This window comes from Melopsittacus undulatus, chromosome 7 (genome assembly GCF_012275295.1).
Source record: "Melopsittacus undulatus isolate bMelUnd1 chromosome 7, bMelUnd1.mat.Z, whole genome shotgun sequence".
NCBI lineage: Eukaryota > Metazoa > Chordata > Aves > Psittaciformes > Psittaculidae > Melopsittacus > Melopsittacus undulatus.
In genome coordinates, this window is record NC_047533.1 from 41,760,478 (window position 1) to 41,787,862 (window position 27,385).

Sequence of the window (27,385 nt, forward strand, 5' to 3'; positions counted from 1 at the left end):
TTTAATAACCACAGGATTCTGTCCTGCAAAAAAAAAAAAAACAACAGTATGCTGAAAGTTTTAAGATACATTCTGAGACTTTTAAATGAAAATTACATGTTAAATAAAGATCCATACCAAACTGCCTGTGTAGACACAGTGCATTCTCGGGCAAAGATGCTGGCAGTGGAATTCAGCCTTGGCTAAACCCACAAGGGCAGAACCTTGCTCTGAGCACCCATTACCAAGAGCAGCTTAATCTACATTCTTTTTAAAAAAGTTTTAATGAAGGTAGGTAGAAGTAATCTGGTTTCAGATCAGATCTGGAATTTTAAAGAAGATACACTTAACCTGTGAATAAACACATGGCCTGTTTTAAGTTACAAGCATTATAAAACTTTTTTCAAACTGACGTAAACATACCACTTTGGACTATCATTAGCATTACAGAGATTCTCAACTAGTCCAGCTGTGCCATTCACACACTGCTCTGCCTGAAGGCAGTGTTTGTGGTGTAGAAAAGAAACAGTAATTCCCCATCACCAGAACAACCCATTTATAATTAATTTCTAATAATGCAATGAAACTTACTCTAAGATGAAAATATTTTACTGTGTATAATATTTGGAACTACAAGTTTGTGTTACTTGTTTAACTCCCTCTCTTTTGCGAAAGAAAAATTGTGGTTGAATGTGTATTGAAAGAGAGAAGATAAAGGAAACAAAAGTAATGTATCGCTTATTGTTGTGAAAAAAATGTATTTGTATTAAACAAATGACCTAAATTACTGTAGTATTCTACATTTGTCACTTTTGTTACAGAGAGCATCACATGCTGAACATGAGTTGTCAAGACCAAACTCTTGCAAGAAAGGTGAATAGTACACTCAGCTGTGTACTTAATGTTGACAAACCCGCTAACTCAGAGTGGCAATTCTGGGTACCCTGCCTTGACAAAATGCTCAGGGAAAATATCTCACAGTACAAAAAACACTTGAAAAGAACTATGTTTGTTTAACTTGCAGAAGGGAAGACTATGAGCAAGCTTCAACTGCTTAAAGAATGCACAGAAAACAACCTGTTTACGTTCATAACAAAATGGAAAACTAGTATAGGGATTCAACTGTAGGAGGATAAAAGGAAAAATGCTTCCTAAGGAAAGCATTGGTTTAGAATGAACTGTTTGTTATGTGTGCCTGTAGAATGTCCAAGAAGTTTTAAAGCTGGTTTGGACAGTTAGATGGTTTAAAGCTAATCCCACCTTTGATTGTCAGAATGGGTCTTGTTTCCCTTTTTATTATTTTAGACTTCTACTTTTCCAAAAACTCTAAGGATGCATTTTTTAAATGTAAAGATATGTTTGTATTATAAAAGAATCTGTACTTTCAGTCAGGTGTAAAACCAGAGAAAGTATCCTATCTCGATAAATATGCAGTGTTCCAACTAAACTACAAATTTAGCTCTCTTAAGAGCGTTGTACTTACCTACCCCATATCATTCCTTTAGACTGTCAGCCTGGGAGAGAGTAGACTAAGTTTCAAAACTTCACAGTTCTAGCTGGAATAAGTCATCGTATGGCTGCTAAGAATATACATTCGAAAAGGATAAATGAGAGAATGTTCTAACACATTACATGCCCTACATCCAAGGCCAACAGATTGTTCATTTAGCTAAAATTGCCCTAACTAGCTCACTCCGCAAATCAAAGATGGATTCACAAATCCCTACAAGATATAATACGGAAGAAACAGCACAACCAAATGAGTTCTAGTAATAAAAATCTACTAATTTCCATTTCTTAGCATATGGAAAAACAGAGCCAAATTTAGTTTTAGAATGAAAAGATAAGGGGTATATGTCACTTCTTGCTTTGCACACAAATATTCAAACCTCTTGATGGAGGGCACCGTTAAAACACAAAACACATTTCTGTCCAGTTTGCTCTCTATATACACATAAACAAGGAAATGTGCTATATGGTATTTACACTCTCTCTTTCCCCTGCCCTCCAATAAAATATTGAGGCTGCTGTGCACGAGCTTTATCTAAAAGTTTTAAAAAAAGTCAGTTAACAAACAGCTCACCAAAAGTACTTGGTATGGTGTGCTATATTTCCACTGCCTATGACATGGAGCTCAGAAAATAACCTTGGATAAATTTTACACCATAGTTGAGAACGGAATGATTCCAGTCTGCTGCAGGCTTTGGGCTCTGGGACAAACCTGCCTTTCTATTACTTGCAAATACTTATGAATGAGACTGAGTCACAGTTACCACACTGAATCCTTTCTTTTTTAAATGGCTCAGAGGTAATGTATGCGAAAATATAATAACCAGCACTATTCCAAATAAAAAACAAGTCAGAGTAATTTTTAAGTGTCTTAACTAAATTAGGTCTTATTTTAGCAATTGATAACTGCTTTTGAAAGCCACATGGGAAACTGTCCAGCCTTTCTGGCACAAAGGATAACTTTTCTTTAGGGGTCATCTAGTTCAATAAATGACATGGTAATTCTTTTTTTCCTTCAGAACTACCATATAGTTACAATGCCTTTCAACCTTGTGCACTTTATTAATTTGAAGAAATAAGGCTATAATGAAGCATGGATCATTACATCTGTGTATGCATATATCTGAGAACATGGTAAACAACATGTTCTAAAAAATTTGATAAAGGTTCAGAAAGAAAAGCAGCAAAATTTAGATGGGTTATATTAAAAAAAATAAACTCAGAAAAGAACAACAAACCAACGATCAAAATCTTAATGGCTCTCAGGAGCAAACTGCTACTTACAGGACGTGTGAAGAATGCAGTCAAAAGAACAAATCAGTCTAGAAGAAAGTTCAGGCAAAGGGTTTGGCAAAACTTCAAGTACCACTTTACCCAAATGCTTGCTAATACATTTTGAGAGCTGGAGAAAATGAGGAATATTTCATTTTAAAAAGTACATGTGAGAATTTTGGGCTAGTTCATATCCTAGCAATGGGCACTGTAACTTTACAAATTTTCAAATCAGCATATTACTGTCCTTCTTGACTATAGATGAAGTTGAACATGAGCTGACATTACTAGAATGCTGCCACCTTTCTATACTTATTTAGAAAATGCTTCTGGTTTTAGAGTAATGCTGGCATTTTGATCTATTAAAGTTTTTATAGTTTTAGTTTTCATTTGTAACAGGTAACTAGTTACATATTAAACTCCTCCTTTTTATGAAAACAAGGCAGTATTTTCAATACAAGCAGTTAAGACTTAGGGAACTTGATTACAGGACCTCCACAATAAGTCTCCCACCATCAGCTTATTTATGGAATTTCATTATGGGAACTCTGCACAGGATCTTGCTTAGCTGTATTTAAGGCAACAGCTTGAACACTTACGCATAAGCCACAAAGCCCCATTGGCAAAGTTTCTTACCTTCATAAAACTTCTGGGAGAAAGTCCAGAAGTCAAGAATAATGAATCTTTACTCTTGAAGGAGTAGATAGAAATATGATGTAGGCATTTTATTATTATTATTAAATTGTACCCTAACATACACATTTTTGGACCCCAGATTCTGTCCTCACACACAACAGTGTCATTACAGAAATAAGTAAACATGCTATTCCAATCAACGACAAAAAAATAAATCAAGCACACATAATGTACTGCCTAAGTATCTTCCTTAAACCTATTTAAGAATGGCTCATAAAATGGTTCATATACATTGCCTTTTTGACTTTCTGCATCCATTGCACATATTGGAGTTCCATAAGGAATGCTTTGACATAGGAAAAAATATAGCATGCTTTGGAAGAGAAAAGAATAACAAATACAATGCTAAGGCTAAGTGCTTCACTGTATGCTTGTTTCCGCACATCAGAACTGTGGAAGTCTCATCCCTTTAGAGCCAACTTTTTGGAGCAGATTGGAACGTCATGAACAATTCTATTAATTCAGTCACATTAGTTTCCAACACTAAAAACCTGTAAATTAATCAATCTACTGCATACAACCAGCCTCGAGAAGGACAGTGTTTTCTGAGTTTATGGGGTTTTTTTTTTGGTTGGTTGGTTGGGTTTTTTAAAAATCAACACTTGTTTTGTTTACATAAAAAAAACCCCATACTGCTACTGGAATTAAAGTCAGCTGGTTCTTTCCAGCTGAGACCATGAATAGAGTAAGTTTCAGAATCAGAGCACAAATAGCAACCCAAATGCTACTGAAAGTCTGAATGTAGTTCAACCAGTTCCTTAGCAAAGTCTTAAGCTCTCCAAGGCTGGCTGGAGTAAAAGTATACCTTAGTAAGTACACTGCAAAGGGTAAAAACTTAGCACATTTTAAAAACCCCGAAGTTCATATATAAAAGTGGCTTTCCATGTTAAAGTGTTCCTTTTTTGTTTTGGATTTTTTTTGTGTTTAATAGGAGCCCTTATAATTAAAGAAACTTAATTTTTAACTATTACAACTTCGCAGTTAAAAATGAAAAAATATTGTGAAGCAATATCTGACAATTTAAGAATTAAATTTCCATAACATTAATCTTTAACAACCATAAAAGTCCATCACAGAAAATTGTAACACAGCATTTAACACTGAAGTCTGTAATCCTCCGTTACAAATGAACAGAATTTTGAGACAAGTTTGCAAGAATTATCAAGTTTGTAAGAAACATCACAGAAATATTTCCCATTCCCACCTTTAAAAGCACCTTTTAAAGAAACAGAGTAACAATTCAGAACTCCTGAGCTCATTCATCATTTTTTTCTACCACAGGGAAGAAACTCATCAGCATACAGAACTCTAATAGCTGACTTTAAAGCACAGGCATGATTGGATTATGAAACCAATAGAAGAGATTGCACTGTCTTGTCTCAGTAACACATATGAGGCAAAAGACTCCCTCCAGGCCTCTTGGCACCAAAAATTGAGCACAAAAATTAAATCAATAAATACATGGCTTTTTTCTCTTTTTTCCTTCCCATTGCCACATTAGTATTCTGCAACAAAACTCGTCCGGTAAACTGGCACATCATCAACTTAAGTCTATATTACTTTTCAATTCAAATATGAATATCTGACAGCTGCATATGATTTTTTTCTGATAATTCAATATAAAAAGTTCACACACAGAACCTGTTCTTTGTTCATTACTTATACAGTAGTTCATCAAAACACTTTTAAAGTCAGCTAAACAAGCAGAGAAAACGTGGCCTTCAAAGGAGAAAATCCACAAACTCAACAAAGTCCAAATTGTAAACATGTTCTTGATGTATGAATAACAAATGGTAAAAAAGAACATCACTTCAAATATTTGACTATCACATCAACCACACAAGACATAATTACTTTTTTGCAATGTCTTATAACTGAACTGTTTCAAGGAATATAGAATATGTTATTCTTCATATCTTTGTGATACGATCTTTTTTAAAGCATTCACCTGTCATTACTGTGACAAGTAGTTATCTTACTCCTCATTTTCCTTTTGTATTTTACCCAATGTGATGGGAAAGTGACATTTTCTGCAATGTTTCTGCTTAAAATTTCAAAGCACATCAGATGTTATATACAAGCAAAAAGTTAAGATGAACATTCTGAAAAGCAAAATCTGTCAAAGCACTGAAAAACACATACACAGCTTTAGTTCAGGCCAATTACCCTGGCTCACCTTCCGCTAGAATTATAACCATGGAATGATTTCAATTGGAATGGACCTTAAAGATCATCTGGTTCCAACCCTGCTGCAACAGGCAGTGACACCTTCCACTAGACCAGGTTGCTCAAAGCCCCATCCAACCTGTCCTTGAACCCTGCCCAGGGATGGAGCAGCCACAGCTTCTCTGGGCAACCTGTGCCAGTGCCTCACCACTCTCACAATAAAGAATTTATTCCTAATACCTAATGTAAATCTCCCCTGTCAGTTTAAAGCCATTCCCCCTTGTTCTGTCACTACATTCACTAGTAAAAAGTTCCTCTCCAGATTTTCTGTTGTCCCCCTTTAGGCACTGGCAGCTGCTCTAGGGTCTCCCCAGAGCCTTTTCTCCTCCAGGCTGAGAAGCCCAGCTCTCTCAGCCTGCCTTCACTAGAGAGGTGCTCCAGACCTCTGAGCATCTTTGTGGCCCTCTTCTGGACTCGCTTGAGCAAGTCCATGTACTCTTGTACTGGGGCCTCGGAGCTGAACACAGTACTGCAGTTGGGGTCTCGGCAAACTTCCTGAGGGTGCACTCAATCCCACTGTACATGTGTCACCAACAAAGATGTTTAACAGCACCAGTCCCAATATTGATCCCTGAGGAACACCACTCATCACTGGTCTCCAATTGGACATCAAGTCATTTACTGCAACTCTTTGAGTGCAACCATCCAGCCACTTCCTTATCCACCAAGTGGTCTACCTGTCAAATCTATGTCTCTCCAGTTTAGAGACAAAGATGTCGTGTGGGGCAGTGTCAAATATTTTGCAATGGTCCAGGAAGTTCAACACCTCAAGTTTTATAAATCAAAAGCTGAATTCCGTAACACCGGTCAATTTAACAAAATTTAAAAAAAATAGCAAAGCCTGACCTGAACTTCAGTACACCTGATTCTAAAACATGAACACAAAGCAGTGATGTGACAGTGTAGAGATGTGGCTGATATCAGAGGACAAGACCTCTAGCCAGGTTTAAGATTTACAGTTCATCTGAAGATGCATTAGATCACTCACATGTGCTTCAGGTCTGTTAAATTTCTCAAGTTTCTTCTTCAGGTTAACTTGAAGAGAACAGTTATTTCTGTATTACTGGCTCTCTAAATCAGGAAAGAATAGCACAAGCTATTGTGTAAATACAGCTGTTCGCTGTAAACAACAAAAATCTTAATATAGATATTGATAGAATAACACTCATCAGTTACACTTACTGCACAGCTAAGAAAATACAAACCTAGAAAATTATCTGTAAAAGAAACCTGGGAATCCACATATCTGCTTACCATGACAACGCCTTGTTGTTTAACACACAGAACTGTATTGGGGATTGAGTACTAGAAAGATTATCCACCAGGAATAATTATTTCTATGTAATTTACAACCAGCTGAACTGTGACTGCTATGAAGTATACAGATAGTGCATCTGAACTGCGACTTCTGTACCCAATCTAATCCATGCAAAGAGATGTCCTACTTAATTCTTGGTGTGAAATTAGCCCTGGCTTTGCCCTTACCCTTTTTTTTTTTAATATATTTTACAGTATTATAAGTGAGATTCAGCTAAGAACCTTCCGGAAAGACATATTTAAAGACATCTAAACAGTTGCTTCATGAAGCAAGGCTGCTATTTAGAAGTCCTGGGTAACTTACTTTAAAAATGCAGAGCTTTCTCAACAGAGGGGGCAGCAAAGAAAGAAATCAAATGGACAAAAGGTATTTAAAAACAGACTGTAGGGATTTCAATTGCCTTCTGATCTGAATTCTTCAATACAGAGTGGTGAAGACAGTGTAATTCTCTTAAAATTCTCTTGACAAAACATAAAATACTACATATTTTTAAGTCTTTCCAGCTTTTTATGTTCCTGACACAGATTCTCAGGAGAGGTACAATGTAAGAGTTCTTCAGAATTAACTGATTCTCCATGTATCTCATATTCTGCATATACATTTCCACCAAGAGGAAGACTATTTCTTACACCCAAGGTGAGTGTTCTGGATTTTGTGAGATGAGTCCGACTACTGCTCTCCACAAAACTGCATATAGCTAGAGGAATCCCAGCTGCAACCACCACAAGTGATGCATTAAAGTTCATGCTAGGTGGCCCTACTGTTTACCAGGGTACCTGCTGTTTGTACAGAACATGACATACACTCTTGCCATTACTAAGAAAATCTGCTTTCTCAGCTCAGGAGCCTGCATCCTAAAGTGAAGGTACAATATGAGAAGGATACAATTAAGATTTTAAGTATTTATTTATATTCAGATTTTTGTATCCAACAATATACAGCTTTACTCAGTAATACACTGTTTAATGTTTACCATAGGTACACAGTGAGCTCATAAAAAATGCAACTAGAAAAGCCTTTGCCTTGTTTCTAGTGATCATTAAAATAGGTTTCTTACAATGTCCTTCAGCTCTTTCAGCTCTTCAATCAGCTGGTGCTCATTAGGCCATCTCTTCTGCTTTATTCAATTCTTCTTTAGCTTCCACATCTGCCACCTCAGGATTACTGCAAGCAGCATCCCTAGCTGAGAGCTTTTTCATTTTGATGTTTGGCAGTTTCCTCAGATCACCATCCCATTCTCTAAAAGAAAAAAGTAATGAAAATCCATTACCAATAAAAACAGCAAGAAGGAATGTGGCAGAGTTACTCTGCCATTCTTCAGAAGACGTTAACTCAAGTGAGGCTGCTTTTCTAAATTATACTCAGTCCCTGAGTATTCATACTGCAGTACAAATAAGGACCAATGTTTTCACCTGATCTGTATACTATAGCACCTGTAACATCTCTGTGAAGAATTAAATGCTTTCAGATTTGACATTCTGAACAAAAAATATGATTCACTTTATTCCCACAGGCTATTTGTCTCCTCAGCTACTTCAGGCCACCTGCTTTTCGATTTGACAAACTAAACTCCCAAACTTCTTTTTTGTTGCTTACACTGCAAGAGTTTCTTCATCTGGATGTGCCATTTGAAGAGCTAATACCACATGTACATAAAGTCTTTCATTAGGATGTATGGTAACTGTTAAAATCTTGTAGAACTGACTTCAAGAAGACGCAAAATGTTAGTAAGCATTAATTCACATAAGTATATTATTTCAAAAGGCTGCATGAAGGAGGAAGGGTTCATTTATATATGACAAGTCAAATCCAGTTCTCAATTAGTGGAATGCCTTCTTGATCACAGTAAGTGCACTGCATGGGTAATTTTTCTCAAGGGCAAAGACAGTATTTGCCAATTAGGAGATAGACACATTTTTGCTCTACCAAGATAATACAACACTTCCATCAGACATCCCAGTAAAAGAAGTCAATAATGTATTTATAAACACAGCAGCCAGAGGTCTGTTGAGTCATTCCATCATCCTCTAAGCATGACTTCTGGCTACATACCACCCCTAGGAGTTAGTGGTATAATGCTATATATTCCTTGCAACATAAGCATTCATAAGGCTCCTTTTTTCTTTTTCCCCTAAAGTACCTTATTTGACAGAGCTGTCAGCGGGAGTGTTCATTCAATCCATTACCAAGGCATACTGGCTTACTGGCCCAAATGTGCACAGCTCCCAGGTCTTTTAACTGGATGCAAGTCCTCAATTGGCTTAAGATTTACAACTAGTATGTACACACAAATACTTACTACACTTAGAAAATACGACTAAGACCTTAGTGCTGATTTAGTTACTTAATGGTAAGTTCTGACTTTAAATATCTAAAGTCACTATGTTATATGACTAAAGTTACCATCTGAAATCTCATTTTGGCAAGAAAACAGTGTAATTCAATTTATCAATAAATTCATGTCTTGATACTTAAACATTAACAGTAAATGCTAATTTTTTTGTAAATCAGTGAACAGCTGAGGTCTGAATTCTACATAAAGAGAAAATATTCTCTAAGAATACTGAAAAAAGATACTTAAGTTACAGAAATTTAATTCTACTTTTGAAGCTTTCTAAACTTCCTAGTATTTTAATGATTAACTGTCACCAGCATTTAACTTCTAACAGCTAATAAGTGCTGAAATAGCAACAGCATACCTAGTCTGCTTTTTTAAATGGCAAATCCTTTGACAGTTTTGCATAAATTCCTTTTTAAGAAAAAGGACATATAACATGTCAAATTCAGAAACACTGTTTTCCATAAACAGATTAGTAGTGATAATGAAAAGAACTTACCTGAAAAATTTAAGATGCTTTCTGTTCATAATGTCTGGGATCTCTAATGGAAACAAAATTAAATTCTATTAGATGCGTTACATTATTCATGAGTCTCATTTCAAAGAAAGAAATGTGAGCTAAAGGGCGAAAGTATTATTTCAGAGATTAAAAGCCCAAGAAAATGAGAATTCATTAGAAAGTTCATAAAGCAATATATAAACAGGAAGAACTTCTCACTGCTTCAGAAAAAGTGAACTTATACCTAAGAACCTGTCCAGATTTCAAATATACCATTTACTGAAAATCCTACCTGACAAATAATAAAAAGAGCATGCTTCATTTTCTCTGACACATCTGAGAAACAGCAGAATTTTAATCACAGTTTCCCTTTAGAAAAAGTTCAGTGAAAAAACTAACAATTAATTTATTATTTGATTTAAAAGCATAACTAACATCCTCAACCAAGATCAAGGTCTAGTTATGCTAGTTTTAACAGACATTCACTCACATAATAAAAGACAATTATACTTCTCAGAACTCACTACAAACATGCACAACAGATATAAGGTAAAATAAGAAAACTTAAGTTTCAAAGCTGGCCTAAATATACAGGCCTCAAGCTAAATTAATGAGCACTAAGTAGTCCACAAGTATTTTGAAATGTTTTTGGAAAAAAAATTTCAAAGCACTTAAGTCACCACTGCAAGAGAGATCAGCAGCAGTTAGGAAAGTAAATCCGGTAATTCAAGTAAAAAAATGTAACCAACAGTTAAATACACTTCATGAAATTTACCATGCAGTACAAGAATATGTGTGTTTAAAATACAAACACTGGGAAAAGTACAGCAAGATATCAGGTGTTTAAATAGAACACATTCTAATGCACTCTTCACAACTGGGTGTCAAATGCTGAAACATCCTAGCCCTTACAAGAGAAAGAAGTTCTTCCCTTGCCTCAGGTATTTTACAAGGAGCAATGACTACTTGGTTTGCTTCTAGGACACAGCTCAGTGATGTAAACAGTCAGTTTGGCAGAAGTGGCACCATGCTAACTTGGGCCAACTGAAATATGTGCCAGCTGAGATTTGTATTTGTTCCCTCTATTAAAGCACTGCTCCAACATTCAGTCCAGTGTTATTCTCAAACTAGGATGAAATGACAAAACTTTCAGCTGTCAATTGCTTTTTTGTGGTTGGGAAAAAAAAATAATGAAAAACAACCCCAAAAACACCAAAAAACAAAAGACCTTGTAAAGCATTGATACCTTTTATTATCTTATGAAGATCTTTTTCTGAAGAGAATATTCCAATAGTTTTATCTAGCCTGTCACCCAGGGCTCCCCAATATCACGAGAAAGCAGGCATTCTGAAGGTGAGAGATTCTGTGACCAAGACTTTGTACTGAATAGATTTTTACTGCTCTGGCAGTGGAAAAGTTTTTTGAAGTTACACTTACATGTGTGTTTGCAAACCACACATGCAAACCACAGAGTTGCCAGATTAGGAACAGAATTAGAAACTCTAGTCCTCTGTGTAGGAATAAAGTAATGACAACATTAGGAAGAAAACTGCAGTACAACTAATGTAGATAAACTTAAGGAATAAAGAAGTGACAAGAAGCTGCTAAGAAAACTCAACAACAGAGCCAAACTGAATATTCCCTGTGTAGGCATTTTTTTTAAAGAAAGACAAACATTTACTATTGTTTTGGATACCTACCACTTTTGTAAATAGCCAGTAAAGAAGAATTCCTTTTCAATTTACATACATCTGATATACAGAGCAAGCATCAACTTGTAGAAGGCTTTCCTAAATATAAGTAATTCATATCATGTAGTCTTTTCATAGCAAAAGCATATGCATACAAGAAATAACCAAGTTCAAGAATAGGGGGGAAAAAAGCCCAACAAATACTCAGTCGTTATAACAGCTCCACTCACTAGTTTTCAGGGATAATAATGAGCTCGAGCATAAAAGCAGTTTCCAGCTGTTTTCCATTTATCCCCAACCTCTAATTACAGTATCTGGCAGCAACTATTTTCTCTGAATTAATACTGTCCTAGACAGAGAGCAAAACCTGCAGCAGCTGTGATAACAAATAATGAATGATTTGAGAGTGTTTTTAATATGTGAAGTTGCACCATGCTCTCTGAATGATTCACTTACTAATACTATAATAACCTCAAATTTTGCTTACAATATTTCTAGATTTTTCTTTATTTTTATGTTGTGCTTGTGCACTTGACATCTTTCTATTTTGCTTTGCTGGTTTGTTTTTTTCTGTCAGCTTTCCACAAAACAGTATAGAAAAAATGAAGGACTAAAATTTAAAAGCAAAACCAAAAAAGAGATTTTCTACAACTGAGCTATTTGATGACATTCATAGTATCTATCTCCTATGACCTTTTCACCTTTCTAAGAAATCAAAGATTATGCATGAATTCATACAGATATTACTGAATTCCTCTGCCACTGCAGGCTGTGAAAGTACTAAGTATCACTGGCAAAATTTTGAAGCCATTGATCTTCTTTATTGGTCAACATAAGCTGGGGGAAAGAGGAGTACGACACACAACCCAAACATTGCTGTGCTTTGCATCCTTACCACAAAACAATGTAGATTTTTAATCTCTTCCACAATGTACTGTTAGAAGCTCTCAATAATACTTTAGCACTAAAGTTCATCACTCAACTCCAACATGCTTATTTATTAAAGCAAAATACATAAATTTCACTATTTTGACTTGATTCTTACTCAAAAACTCTGTTTTTTGCATTTTCATTATCCCTTTGTCTTTCTCCCTTATTTCACCAGATGACTGCTGCTTCCCTTCAGCCTAGTTCTAGCTATCTAATTTTTAATCTTTCATTTCTCTTTTTCACATGTAGCCTGTATCTGTGGACTACCTCCAATATCAGAAAACACTTTTGAAAATAATTTGTTTCCTCTTAAAGAAGATTATGCACCTTAAGAGGAAATTTTCAACTCTAATGATTATGTTGTGGTTTTCACACAACTGTTCCTCAGAATATTTTATTTTCTGCTGGCAGATGGCTACCCAAAGGAAGATAAACAGTAATAAAAAAAGAGTCAACAAGAATATCTGGCATGATCTTACTGATAATTGCCAAGGTGAATATTTTAAAAACTTCAAGTGCTTTCAACTCTTTTGCCCAAGAACAAAAGGCAAAATTTGTTGTGGGTTATCATTTATGCATGTAGAATAGAGCCTGTACAGCAGATGTGTCACAACAGCCCAGGATTTCTTCCTGGAATACCTCAATTTTAAATGCAAACTCCGAAATTTTGGAAATACATCAATACTACAATTTCTGCTGCATCATTCTCCCACATGAAACTTCTCAACCTTAGTAGAATGAAAGGTCTCTTTCTGAAGAGACTTTCATTTAAGCTCATGAACACTAAAATCCACTCTCATTATATGAAACTTGCTGAAGTTCCTCATGCCACTGGTCCACCTTGGTCAAAAGGGGCAAATTAGGCTACAGGCTTATCCCTAACAATAAGTTCATGTATTATAAAAAGAATGACAGAGAAAGCTGCATATAAAGATTTCATTATCACAAGTCCAGATAATGAAGACCACCTAAGAAAACTAATTTGTAGAGAAAGTGATGCTTGGCTATTCCCCACATGAGCAAATAAAGACTTCATGCTAATGTATGTTAAAACATGCATACCCACTGAAATGTACTTGTAAAATAAAAAATACTTCATATAAAATTAAGGTCCAAGCAAGCTGCTGAACTGTTTTCGTATTTGAGACAGGTGCATTAAATCTCAGTTTCAAAAATGGGTTATAAATGCCTGAACTAAAGAGGCAGTACTAACAAAAATGCACAAAAGTAATAAATGAGAAATCTGAGTCACATCTCCATCATCTTTTTACTTCTTTTCTTTATGCTGCCCACCTCCCAAAGTCGTCTGCAAAGTATAAGTACCTAGCAGTTAGTTAATTCCTTTAAAGAGAAAAATAAAGACAATACCTAGAAATTTCACCTAGATTCTAGCCTTGTAAGCAGGAGGACGTATGACCACAGGATTATTTGTAATGCTTTTCCATACCCATTCCATAGCCTTCATAGAGTTGTCTTTCACGTTCAATGGTCTGCTTGATGACAGTTTCCCGTGAACCATGCTGTCTGCCTTGTCTACCTTTAATACTGTTTTGTAATTCAATCTGCTCCAACTCGGCATCGAATCGACACATATAACTGAAAGAAATAAAATGCATTTATGCTAGATACAGTCATGCAAAACTTCTGCAAAACAGAATTACTTTGATAATCTAAGGGGTTATTTTACTAATTGTATTTATTTTCTAAATTAGAGATGTTTGTTACATTTGAACTACGACTTTAATCTTCAAAATGGAAGCTCCATTTAGAATTTCATTTGAATCATCTGTGGCATCCAGAAGATTATGGGTTTTTATTTGCCTTTTTGTTGGTTTGGTTTTTAAACTGTATTTGCATAAAACAAAAATCCCACATCATTATAATTCACCCGCTCTGGAAGACCGGTGTTAAATCTGAGTATTCCTAATTTTCAATTGCTGAATTTCACCACCTCAATAATAATTTTTAAAGTAACATTCTTCTTTAGCATGTGTTCTAAATCATCTCAAAAATACCCAACCAAAATCCAAAAAGTAAGTTCCTATTGCCTTTGCAGTATCACTAGCATTAATTAGCAGTTTACAGATTCCATGAACAGTGTAAGGAATAGTGCAGAGCTTCTGAAAGGGAACTAATATAGTACACCTATGTAAGAATATGCATATATTATGTTGTTTAGTTAGCAGATGACAAGCCACAGGTACATACATGCAGCAACAGAGAAATAACTGAGGTGCTGCTTAGCAGATTCAATTTTGGTATTTCCTGCCCTAAAAACTAACCCACCTCAGTACTGTTTAATCTTCTCTGCAAAGACAATTAAAGAATAAAGGAGTAAGTGGAATTAAATCTGTGTATTTAAATATCATCAAATAACCCAGCTAGCAAATTCACAGCTTTACTACTGTACAAATAATATTGGGTCATTCACACGCTACAAAAGCAGATATACTTAAATGATAGATCTCCAAACACATGACTTACATGAGTAATTCTAGTATGAATATATGCATCTTTCAATATATAATTCACCCCAGTTCCAACAAAAGCAACTACTTGATATTAGTAATATATAAAAAGCCCTCCTCTGAGTCATCATCACTTTACAGATCTTAATTAAGAGTATTATTTGAAGATAAATCAAGTTTTTCAATCCTGTTTTTAACACCAGTCTTACTTTTCAATTAGCTCGCCAGCTTGCTTCTTTGTGTATTCGATTTTAGTGGGGTCCAGGTGACTTTGAAACCACTGCAATTTTTCTCCTATAAGAATAAACATCAATGATTACACCACTACTGTAGCACCAACACAGATTAAAGTTCTTCAAAGCTTTTAAAGTAACCCCCATTTTTAAAGATTCTGAATGACATCATAGACTCACTGATATTGTGTGTAGCAGGTATGAAGGCAGCTGTAAAGGAAATATTCTCCCATCATTTCAGATGTATTTTATATTTTTCTTACAGAAAAAAAAAGACATTACACTTTGCTTTACTCCAAATTAGCGTTTAAAATACTTCTGTATCAACTGCTTAAGTTGGAAACCTCAGAAGGCCCCAAGGGGGAAAAAAAAAACCCCAACACAACGGGTCAGTGAGCTCTGATTATCACAATTCTTAAACAGACTATACTGAAAAGGTACAGAGTCAATCATAAAAGAGGAAAATATTCCAGCTTATGTCTCAAAGTTTTGAATTTACTTGCTAGCACTATATATGTCTGTTAACCTGCATATATTACCCTCTTTTACAAATAACTAAAAAAACATGGAGATAAGCACAATAAATACACGCACAGATGTACAAAACAGACATTTGGTCTGTATTGCACTGTTGTCATGTATGCTGACTAAAGATTAAGTAACACTGCCTCAAGGTCATTCCTGTATATACTACTTGAGTGACCATCTGGTATTTTAGCATTTCAACAAAGTCTTTAAAGATTACAGAGTCATCATCATAGAGAAAGATACCCTAACTAGAGCATCTACAAAATCGGTAAAACGTAAAATCTATGCTAAAAAGTTAAATACTGTATTCAATAATAGAAGTTTCTGCTTACCAATGATACTCAAACGCAAAGCTCTGTCAGTCTTCAACCTGGCAGAGAAAAACAGTTACGTTGACCATGAATGACTATTACACAAATAATAAGTTTTTTTCTCCAAAAATCATTTTTCTGGAATCACAATGAAAGTCAAGGTAAAGTTTCAAACAGAAATATGTGCCTAATTCAGAACAGTGTAAAACTCATTCTGCTTCATCTAAAACAAATCTACTTTTTGGTAAAATTACTATGTTGAATTTGTCTAGTTTACAGTTAAACAACGTCTTGGAAGAAACTGGGACACAACACTTCTCTTAGAGGACTGCAAGAGGAATTTCACAGAAGACCTGCATTGTAATAATTTTCTTAAGTATTACTAATATTCTGCTGATATATTTAATCAGGAACATTTAATTGCACTGCATCCTTGCAAAACAAGCATACAGAGTGAAAAATACCATTCTAGTATCTAATAAACTGGTGATAATTAAAGTTTGTCCTTAGTGAGCATTAAAAATTAATGTGCTAAAAAAACAAAACTAACAACTTTATTAAAAAAAAAAAAGGTTAAAAATCCATCTCAAAGTATTTTAACTCCACCTCAGTTTCTGGTGGGATACTTGAAGCTTCCTGTACTCTAGGGGATGTGTGTACCCAATTCATTTCGGGATTGATTTGCATCCTATTGAGCAGCTATCAGAGAACACAAGTTTTCTAACAGGTAATACAGTGCTTCATATGTTTTTGTCTTGAAGCTATCAGATTAAGTCTGCAGCAATGAACATTACTGAATGTCATTTTATTTCCAGAAAAGAAAACTATACATTGTTGGGATAAGTATGAAATTTGTCACTGGAAAAAATATCTTAGCCATCCCTGTTCAGTATACATATGCCAAGGTTGGTGTTATTACACAGTTTAATAAGAAAATTGATAAAGAAAATCGTAACTGGTAGCATCAACAAAGAACAAATAATGCCAAAAAACAACATTTCAAAACTAATGTGCTTCTTCATTGAATTCCTTGTACTCTAAATTAATAGAATTTAATAAGCATTTTAGAGTAACTGAAATAACTCAAAGCACAACAATCTGTTACCTGTCACAAAAAATATGTATCAAAAGAGAAAGTCCTACTTTCCAGAGACAAACATACTTGTTTCACTTGACCACAAACCTACATTACGAAAATAAAAATTAACTTTTTCAAGAAGTATTTAATCTTCTGAAGGCTGTCTAAAATCCACTTTAAAGCAAATGCACAGCATGTGTGAGCTGCTAAGAATTCCACTAGTGCATTCAAGAAAAGCCTTTTTACTTTTATAGATATTCTAGCATCTGGCATAAACATTTTTAATGCAAAAGTGTATAGAGGCCAAGTATGGGGTTTGAGTTTTATCACACCTGTCAAAAAAAAAGGCAAAAAACAAGCTGGTTGATTTAATTAAAAGATTATAGTGTTAAAACATAAATTACTCTTGTTCCCGTGGGTTAAGGACAGACCTGGATAAGCCTATGTAAAAAGAAGTTGGATTAGGAGATGCCTTAAGTAGAAATTGTGCTAGGTAGCCTACAGAGGGCTTAGAGTATGGGATTTTGAAGGGTAACAGCAACCAAGAAAAGGACACATATTCCACACAGTGGAACTCTGCACCAGCAGTCGTTGCAACTGGCAACACAGCCAGCTGAGCACATCTGCAAAGCGTTGCCATAGAGAAAACTACAATGCCATCTAGAAAAGCTGCCTGATTAGAATCATAAATCATGTCATGTATCTATGCTTTAAAACACTACAAATTATCATTTGCACCTGCAAGGGTCACTAGATCAGTTATTTATCAAGGCAATTAAGTTTATAACCAGGATTTTTTCCTGTAAGAAAAGCTTTCAGTTTCTAGGTGTACAAAACTTATCTCACAGTATGAAAAATAATGAATGATAGAATCAGATGTTGCGTTCTTGTACATTTCATAAAAACCTCACCTTGATGACTACCAGAAAGCAGTAGTATTAACAGGGAGGCTAACCCAATAAAGTAAGCCAAAGAAAACTCTTCTCATCTCCTTGCATACAATCAGTAACATCTTTTGCTCATACCAAAGGAAGGGTGAGAACAAGGATACGACTTTGTGGCAGACTGTTGCTTCCAAACGACTGACGCGACGTATTTCCTCATTTCTTGCTTCAGGTTGCTAAATACCTTAAATATTTCTCTCTACACGTCCTTTTTTCATTAGCTTACACTCCAATCAGTGGCTTGGTTAAGCCTTTTAGGATACTTCTATATGAAAATCCCTCTTTAAGAATTAAAAATCCCAATTTTCTTGCAGTCATTTCATTTTATTCAGCTCCACATAAAATCTGCAAGAGCACATCTCAAATCACTGTTACAAACAAACCTATTTAATTTCTGTCAGGATGACCTTGTACCAGCTTTTGACATTGAAGGATAGCAGTGCATTGTTTATGTGAAACTGGCAAACATATCTAGCCCTGGACCTTGGATATAAACCAGGAAAACTGATGCTGCAATCAAGAAGACTAGTCCAATAGCACAAAGCTGATACATGATTGAAACTTGGCAAAGAACTTCTGGGGGAAACCTCATTAAATGACCACTGATGACCATCAAAGACCCCCATAGAGCATGTGCAGTGATTAGGAAAAATGACAGCAAATATTATTACTGTACGTAAATTACTGATCAATCATTCTAACTGAGAGCGTACTACCTTGTAACTTTTGTATATGGATCTAACAAAGAAGCCAGCATGTGCCTGACTTGTGGAAATCTACCAAGCACCCAGGCCTGAATAAAAAGCAATCTCTCTTCTGTTCCTGTGCCAGTCTGCTTATTGCACAACAGGTAATGAATCTGCTTTTAGGATAACATCACTGCTGCAAACATCACAAGCAGAAGCATGGTGGCTAAAATGAGATTAAAAGGTTAAACAACAGAAAAGCTAAGGAGAAACAAAGAGCTCCGCTAGGAGTTATTTTAAGGTTACTGCTTATTCCGATGCAGTTACTTCATGCCAGATCAAGAAATACCATATAAACTCCTTAGCCCTCTTATCTCAGAGCATGGCAGTATTGGACTGGTATATTTGTAGTGAAAATCCACAGACTACTAAAAAATTTACAATATATGCACAATAGAAAAGGTATATTTTGACTCTGGGGGGAAAATGACAGGGAAAAAAAAAAAAGACAACAAAACAGTGATAGCAACTTTAGCTACGAAAGCCAGACAGAGATTTCAGCAGCTGCAAACAAAACATAATTGGTGGTGGTACATCACTAGTAAAAGAAGTTACAGGAATATCCGATTATGGTCTGGTTTCCTAAAGTGTAGAAAAAGCAGTGTTCTGGCTCCAGTGAACAAGCTATTGCTGTTTCACAGAAATATCTTTGTAATTATGTAACAGAGCAAATAAATTGCCTATAGGAATACAGATTTACATGTAGATTAAGAGAATAAATTGGTAGTAATACACTGGAATTTGCTCCTGCTCATTAGACCTTGAGAATAACTAAAGAGAAGGATACAGGAAAAAAGATTAAAATAAATAGTGTGGTTCAAGTGAAGAAGATGACTTCTTCAATCGTAGTCAAGTTTTTGAAACCAACTAGTCTGTCTCCTCCTATTACAGTCAAGACTGGTCTTTCATAGTGCAGCCACAGTTTCTGAACAATAAGCTTATTATTACTGTCATATTTCATTGGGAATGCTTACATTGAAAAGTATGTGGACAATGAAGGCTGTAAAAGACTCCAGCAATTTAGAGCAGAATTTCTCCTCCCTTTTTCCTACTGCTGCACTACGCACTGAAATTCCTTGTGGGTAACATCTTCCTTTTTTTATTGTATTGGTTGGGCAAAGATACTTGAATATGCATGTCATAACTAAATGCAATTTCCTTTCCTGTTTTAACATAAACAGGAATATTCACAGTACTTATTTCTCTTCCTCCATCACACAGGAAGGTTAAAAAGTAAGTATAAGCCTGTCTCAAATCCTGAATCCTGTCTCCAGCCAACAACCCCAAACTCAAATCAAAACATGCAACAGAAAAAAACAAAAGAAACAAATCACACAAACCCAACACAAACATTTACTGATACTTCTACAAAAGACATGCTCACCTTCCAGTAACTTGCCATTCAAGGACTTCCTACACCTGACATAATACCCTTGTATTAAATAGGAATCAACAGATGAGATGTCCCTAGGCTCCAAAAGTATTTGTGCACCAATTTAGCCAACCACAATTACAGCATCTTTTGGCAAGTAAATCTACAGCTTAATTAAAATAACAGAGATGAACCATATGAACTTCCTAGATTCAATGACTGTCTTTGATCCAGTTTTTCCATGCTGCAGAAGTGCATTAGCCTTTAGAGAAAAACTACTCTGTTTACTCAGGGCTAGTGATATACTGAAAACACTGCTTCCAGTTCTGAGCCCTACCTGCACTGAAGACAACTTGTTTCTATATTAAAAGGCAGAAACATTATCAATTTGTATACAGGATTAACAAATAAAATATTGTAAAACTTGTAAATACTGCTACTCATAAATTTTTGCCTACATAACACATCTATGCTAGGCAAAGGGCCCCTTTCTAGTTACAGCAACATTATAACTTTGCTGTGGGTAGCATTTGTACATCCATCCCCAACCATAAAATTGCAGTCTCTGAAGAACTTTTCAGCTGCACCAGGAGTTCCCAAATCAACACTTGCAGGTGTTTATGAATATTTGGGCTCAGATCACATGGTCCATCCAAATACTAGTGTACTTCGACAGATAGTGATTTAAGTGTACACTAATAACTTTCTAAATAAGAAATCACAGCATATCAGCTAGGAAGCTGTTGTGGTTTAACCTACACCAGCTACTAGGAAGAAAAAAAAAATAACTGTCACAACTGAAACCAGGACACAAGCCAAGACATAATGGACGTAAAGGCCAGTATTAACCAGCTGCCTTTTCCCTCTGTAGAAGGCGGAAGTAAATCTTGAAAGCAGAACACCAAACTTGCCATGGAACAGCAGGTATCACCAAAGAGGAGCTAACTATTCAGTTTTATTCAGAAGTCTCTTCTGCAGGAAGGTTTCTGGGTTTTCTTTTCTATGAACTCAGCACCTCAGCTGAAGAAGCTAGACTCTAAACTGGATTCTTACTAAACCTTGGAGCAAAGTCCAACTACATGACTAAGCTTCATGTGTAAACACCAGCATCATGCCATTCATGCCAAGGATGTTGTAAGAAGAAACCTATCTGTAAGAAGAGTACTTAAAATTGAACAGCAGAACTATATACTTTGTATAAGCTGATTTCATTAATTTAAACTTGCCAGTGCACATGGCCCAGCAGTAGTTACACAAGCCTTTCTTTTCCCTAATGCTGAGATTCCCTAACCTCAGCACTAACAGTCCCTTTATACCACCACTCCCCTCCCCCCCCCGACAAGAAATATTACTCTGATATTATCCTTTGGTCTGTACACAAATTTTGTACAGTCAACTTACTTTTCTTTCTTTTCCTGTTTGTGTGCTTCCCTTGCAAGCTGTGCAGCTTTTCTGCTGTAAGGATGGATAGCTTTTTTCTCTTGCTTCCCCCCTTGGTTTTTTCGTAACTTGGGCTGAAAAAAAATAAAACATACAATCTTAGAATCATAGAATGATTTGGGTTGGAAGGTACCTAAAAGATCATCTAGTTCCAACGCCCCCTGCCACAGGCAGGGACACCTCCCACTAAACCAAGTTGCTCAAAGCCCCATCCAACCTGGCCTTGAACACTTCCAGGGATGGGGCAGCCACAGCTTCTCTGGGCAACCTGTGCCAGTCTCTCACCACCCTTAAAGTTTTTCCTCATATCTAATGTAAATCTCCTTTCTGCCAGTCTAAAGCCATTTCTCCTTGCTCTGTTACTACATGCCCTCGTAAAAAGTCCCTCTCCAGATTTCTCATAAGCCCCCCTTCAGATACTGGAAGGCTGCTCTAAGGTCTCCCCAGAGCCTTCTCTTCTCCAGGCTGAACAAGCCCAATTCTCTCAGCCTGTCTTCATAGGAGAAGTGCTCCAGCCCTCTGACCACCTTCATGGCCCTCCTCTGGACTCGCTCAAGCACTTCCATGTGATTCTTCTGCTGAGGACCCCAGAGCTGAATGCAGTACTGCAGGCAGGGTTTCATTAAATTCCAATATTCATTAGTAAAGCTAAGTAAATATTAAAGGGAAGATATAAGCAAACCCTATAGTAAAGACTTTAAAAGGTCATGTATCAGTATCTCAGAAAGCCCTTAACTTACAGTATCAGTTTATTAATTCTGTCAGTTAGATTCCACCCCCCTCAGTAAAAACAGAATTATTGGAACATGGTGCATGCTATAACAAAACTACTGGCGCATAGAAAACGCTCTAAGAAATCTTACACAATGAAATACCTATTTTGTAAAACCCTACAGCTAAGAAATGAAGATTGCCTCCCTATACCTTTACAGTAAATGTCCCCATTCAAGCTTCAGTCTGTCACATCTGGGTTTCTGACAAAGGCCATATGCAATTTGTACAATGTAACAAAAAGGATTTTCTTGCCCCTCCTGGCAGACCATGAAAATAACCTGCATCAAGGAGCAGCTAGAGGCTTTCCTTCTCTAGCTCTTCATGCAGTACAGAGCAAGGGAATATTACACGATTTTTTAAAATCACGAGTAGAGGATTATTACAAAATTATCAAACAATATACAATTTAAAAGTCTTTTACTATGTGTAAAATAAACACCTTAAAGTAAAGTAGATCTATGTGCAAAAGTGATGCAGAAAACTGCAACTGATAAACAGAGACTTTATACATAATAAATCTGTTAGAACCTTAGAATTATTTGGGTTGGAAGGGGCCTTAAAGACAATTTAGTTCCAATCCCTCCGCCACAGGCAGGAATGCTTTCCATAAACCAGGTAGATCAAAGCCCCGTGCAACCTGGCCTTGAACAGTGCCAGAGATGGGGCATCCACAGCTTCTCTGGTCAACTCCTTCTTCTCTGGGCTAGCAACAGCTTAGAAATGGTGTTTACGGTGGCGAACAAAAGATAAAGACAAAGACAAACCACGCTGAACACCGCAGAACTCTCGGGAGGACCCTCCACTACCTTCACACGCCAATCCCATTGGCCCGGAGGTGCTGGCCTGTCATACAGGCCCAAAGCCAGTCCGGCTTCCCCCGACCGCCCTGCCGGCCCGGGCTCACCCCTCCGGGAGAAAACATGCCCATACAATAGACAAGACCACAACAAACTCGACCAGAACCGCCGAATGGCTAAGAGGGAACAGCTTTTAAACCCAGGGTCGGTTTATAGCTGCTAGCAACACAAAGAGCCGCTTGCTGCATTCCAGAGGCCCTGCAGCTGGAATGCCCCAACTCCCGGCGTTCCAGGAGCAGCGGCCGGGACTAAAGGTCCAAGAGCAGCACCTGTGAAAAATCCCCACCGCCCCAGAGCCGGACCCCTTTCTCTCCACCCATGCCGCCACACGCACCATGGCGAGCTGCCGTCCTTCCGCCGCCGCGGTGCAGCATGCAGAGCGGTCCGGGCGGGCAGGCGGGCGGTGCGGAAGGCGTTCCGCGGAGAGGCGGTGCCGTGCCTTGCCTTGCCTTGCCGTGCCGTGCCGTGCCGTGTCGTGCCGTGCTGAGCCGGGCGCCGTCCGCCGTCCGCCGTCCGCTTCAGGGGCTGGTACAGATTGATGTGTTTAGTCGGCAGACTTTGGAGCATGCAGGTCTGGAAATGTTGATAGCTATGCTGTTCTCAGCAAAATACAACAGGAAAATTACTGTAGTCTCCAGCTAGTTTTTATTTCACAGAGATGCTGGTTTGGAAGCAGGGGGAGGTGTGTAACCAGCGTTACCTCTGAGCTGGAGGGCATGGCTGGGACACAAGTTGGAGCTGAAAGGTACCTACCAAGCAGGATTGCTGATATTCATTCTACCAATCATTAAACTTTTAATTGAGGCGTTAAGAAAGCAATGTAGACTCGGCAGATACTTGTACTTAATGGGCAGCTCCAAGGGGCCATTCAGCTGCTCTTTCACCAGTGACTGTAATGAGACCCTTGGGTGATGATGCATCTAATTTGATGACCTAGTTACAAACCAAAAACTATTCAATGTAAATGTGCACTGATTTCTAGTCCAAGCTTGTTCCTTAAATAGTTTGTAATCTGGAAAAGAAAAATGTTGCTTGCTGATACTTCACTGTCTCCATCTACAAAGGATCTTTTGTAAAATGTCTTGACAGCTGTGTAGAATAATTGCAGTATAAATTCTCCTAAGTCATGTGTTTATCCTGGGGTGGGGGGAGAACACGAGTTTGGCATGTTGATATCTGGATCTTTATTTGCATTTTTTTTTTGCATTGATTTTACTGATACCATCTCAAATGCATAAATTAAAATAAGAGATACCTGCCTGTGACATACTTTCCTATGGTGTTCTGTATCGATGAGGGAAAATAAAGTAGGTTTAGAATCACAGAATCATAGAACAGTTAGGGTTGGAAAGGACCTTAAGATCATCTAGTTCCAACCACCCTGCTGTGGGCAGGGACACCTCACACTAAACCATGTCACCCAAACTAAGTATTTTGTTTCAGTATTTTTCTATAAGTTTACTAAGTATAGATTAAATATTTTTATATCCATGACCCGATTTGCTATTAAATTCTAATAACTATGGAAAATCATACTACATGTCATAAAGCAGTGACTACATTATGGTGCTCAAGAGACAGTAGCCATACAATTCTGAGAAGGAGACCCCATTATAATGACTATACCATGTATCAGATTTTCAGTAATTCTGACATGTAAGAATTAAATGAATTGACATGTAAGAGATTGATCTTTGAATATTCTTGAAAATCAGTACAGTGTTACAACTGCATTAATTAGAATAGAGGTTAAAATTATGGTTAACTTAGTTTTAATAAAATGCAAATTTCCTGAGTTCAAGGAAATCAAGTAAAGGTTAAAGCAATTAACAGCTGTGTTTAAAAGCAAGAGAACAAAGTAATGAGCAGGGGAAACTACATCCTGAGGGAACAGTGAGCAGACAGACATAGCTTTGGCAGGAATTGCCTTAGTCTGAAGTGCATCTGTAGTAGAGCTTTAGTGGAAAGGCACATGTAGAGTTTCTTAACTATATTCCATGATATCAAGCAGACCAAGCAATACAATAGAAATAGAAAGCTGCAGTTATGCTTACAGATATTTTGTGATTTTCTTTTTTAAGCTAACTTTATTTACATTTGTGATTTTCATATGTGCTGCTACCTTAATGAATGAAGATATAGCTACATGATTGTAATAGAGATAGTACAACATACACCACTAATGTTAAATTATGTTGGGGATGGGTTTCTTTGTAATTTAGTTTGTTTGGATTTTAGCTTTGGTTTGTTTTGGGCTTTTTTCCCCCCCGATTTTACTTAATGTATATTTAGGCCAAGATCCTTATGAATGGTATGCTCTTAGGAATATCAGTTTCTGAAGATGCAAAGTTCAAATCTGCTCACAGCAGTGAGGGTATGAATGATACTGGTATGGTACTGTTCTAGGGATTGTTTAGATACAAGTAAGTTGGGTAAGAATTACAAATCACCAAAAGTGATGCATACTCTAGGTTATCTTTAAATTAACCCTTAGCAGAATAGATCAGCTAACACTGAGCTCAGTGCTGTCACAGTATGTGATGTATCCTGATCTGATAGATACAATGCCATTGCTTCTAATTTAGCCAGGTTTGTGCTTTGAAGCTACATTCCTAGCAATTCAGTGCTGTTGTTCAGGCCTACATTGTGAACATGTTTATCTACACAGCTGAGGCAGTATTTCAGCAAATTTAACTTCCATGACTCAACAGAGCTCTAAATGAAGGCAAGAGGGCCTTTCTTGAAAACTTGTTTTCTTCAGCGTGGATTATACCAGGTTTTCCAGCACTGGTCTGAAATTTTCTTTAAATTGCTTATATTTGGCAAATTTGGGTTTACTTCTGTCATTGATTCTGGTGCATTTTGCATTGATTTCTTAAGTTTTCTGCTGAGAAACTAAGGAAAAGTATGAGAGAAGTGCCTGTTTATATAATTAACTTTTGCCTTCCTCATTTACAGCTATATCGAAACTACACTGCACAAGGAGCTATGAAGGACACGTAATATGCCCCTTTGATTATGTTTCATGCTACCTGTTCCTGCATTTCCTGATTTTTCTAAATGCTTCTACTTTTTTTTTTAATCTCTCTTTTCTAATTACATTCAAGCTCTTCCTAATGGATTTCTGTCATTAATCAGGGCAGCAGAAGTTCACTTATTCCTTTTGAAAGAGCCTCCTAGACTAATGCAATTACCTGACATAGTCAACCAATTTATCAATCCCTTTAGCCTTTTAAAATAAGTGCTCTTGCCACTTTATTTGTTTAGATTTTTAAGAGGCTCTCTGGTGCATTATATGCTTACAGTTATTTTAAAATTCTAAATAGGATTTAGCAACTAAAAATGCTAAAAATTAAACAGGAGAAATCACCCTCTATGCAAATAACCTACAGTGTTTTGTAAAATCACCCTCTTCTGTCTCATCTGCTTCCTCTTCTCTTTTCCCACTCCACCACAATAAAAATAAAATTTTTAAAAATAAAAAAAGTCATACATGGTAAAAAGTGTTTCAAGTGGCCCACAGACTGATTCTGCATGTTTTGAAAGCCCTTGGTAACACGGCAGCTATGTAGTACACTTTGCAGGTTTCCAGTTTCAAGATACTGAATGTAGAAGTATTCTATGTTTAAAACTTTCTAGAGTAATGAACCTGAAATAAGGTTACAAAATAGTAGTATAATGTGCAGCTGCTGTATTGCATGGCATCTTCAGCAAAGAAAATAAAATCTCATGTATTAGATCATTTAGATACTCTGTTTTGCAGGCTGCCTTCTGAACCAAATTCCAGTCAGGGTGCAAGTGAATGTGTAAATATGCACCAATCCAACTCTCTGGAGCTCATGATTTATTTCTTTTGGGCCCTTGGCATGCCCAGTGGCTTAATGCTCGGCTATAATGGTTGCCAGTTCAGTATATGGGCAGATACATATGGGCAATTTGCCTGTAGTTTAAAGAATTAACTGCTTCTGCCACTGCTTAAACTTTCATCCACCCTGTCTGGGCACCTATCTGAAGATTTCCTCCTTAAATGTACCTCCATTAAAATGTACTTATTTGTGAAGTTGCAGCCGAAAGTTGCAATATAATAATTTTATTCTTGTAAGACTTGATCTATCATAACTTTTTTCTTTAATAGCAAACAGAATCTACTGCCCAATATATTTATCAGCTCTGTCC

At 36.7% G+C, this 27,385-nt stretch overlaps 1 protein-coding gene across 1 annotated transcript; it reads right to left on the bottom strand.

Moving 5' to 3' along the window:
• Positions 1-7,887: 7,887 nt before the first annotated feature.
• TMA16 (translation machinery associated 16 homolog) lies at positions 7,888-23,670 on the bottom strand. The gene is given in 8 exon segments (XM_034065028.1): positions 7,888-8,106; positions 8,108-8,239; positions 9,838-9,880; positions 13,906-14,054; positions 15,136-15,220; positions 16,020-16,057; positions 21,540-21,652; positions 23,544-23,670. Coding segments are annotated over 8 exon segments (630 nt in total). The 5' UTR covers positions 23,547-23,670; the 3' UTR covers positions 7,888-8,039.
• Between the last annotated feature and the right edge of the window lie 3,715 nt (positions 23,671-27,385).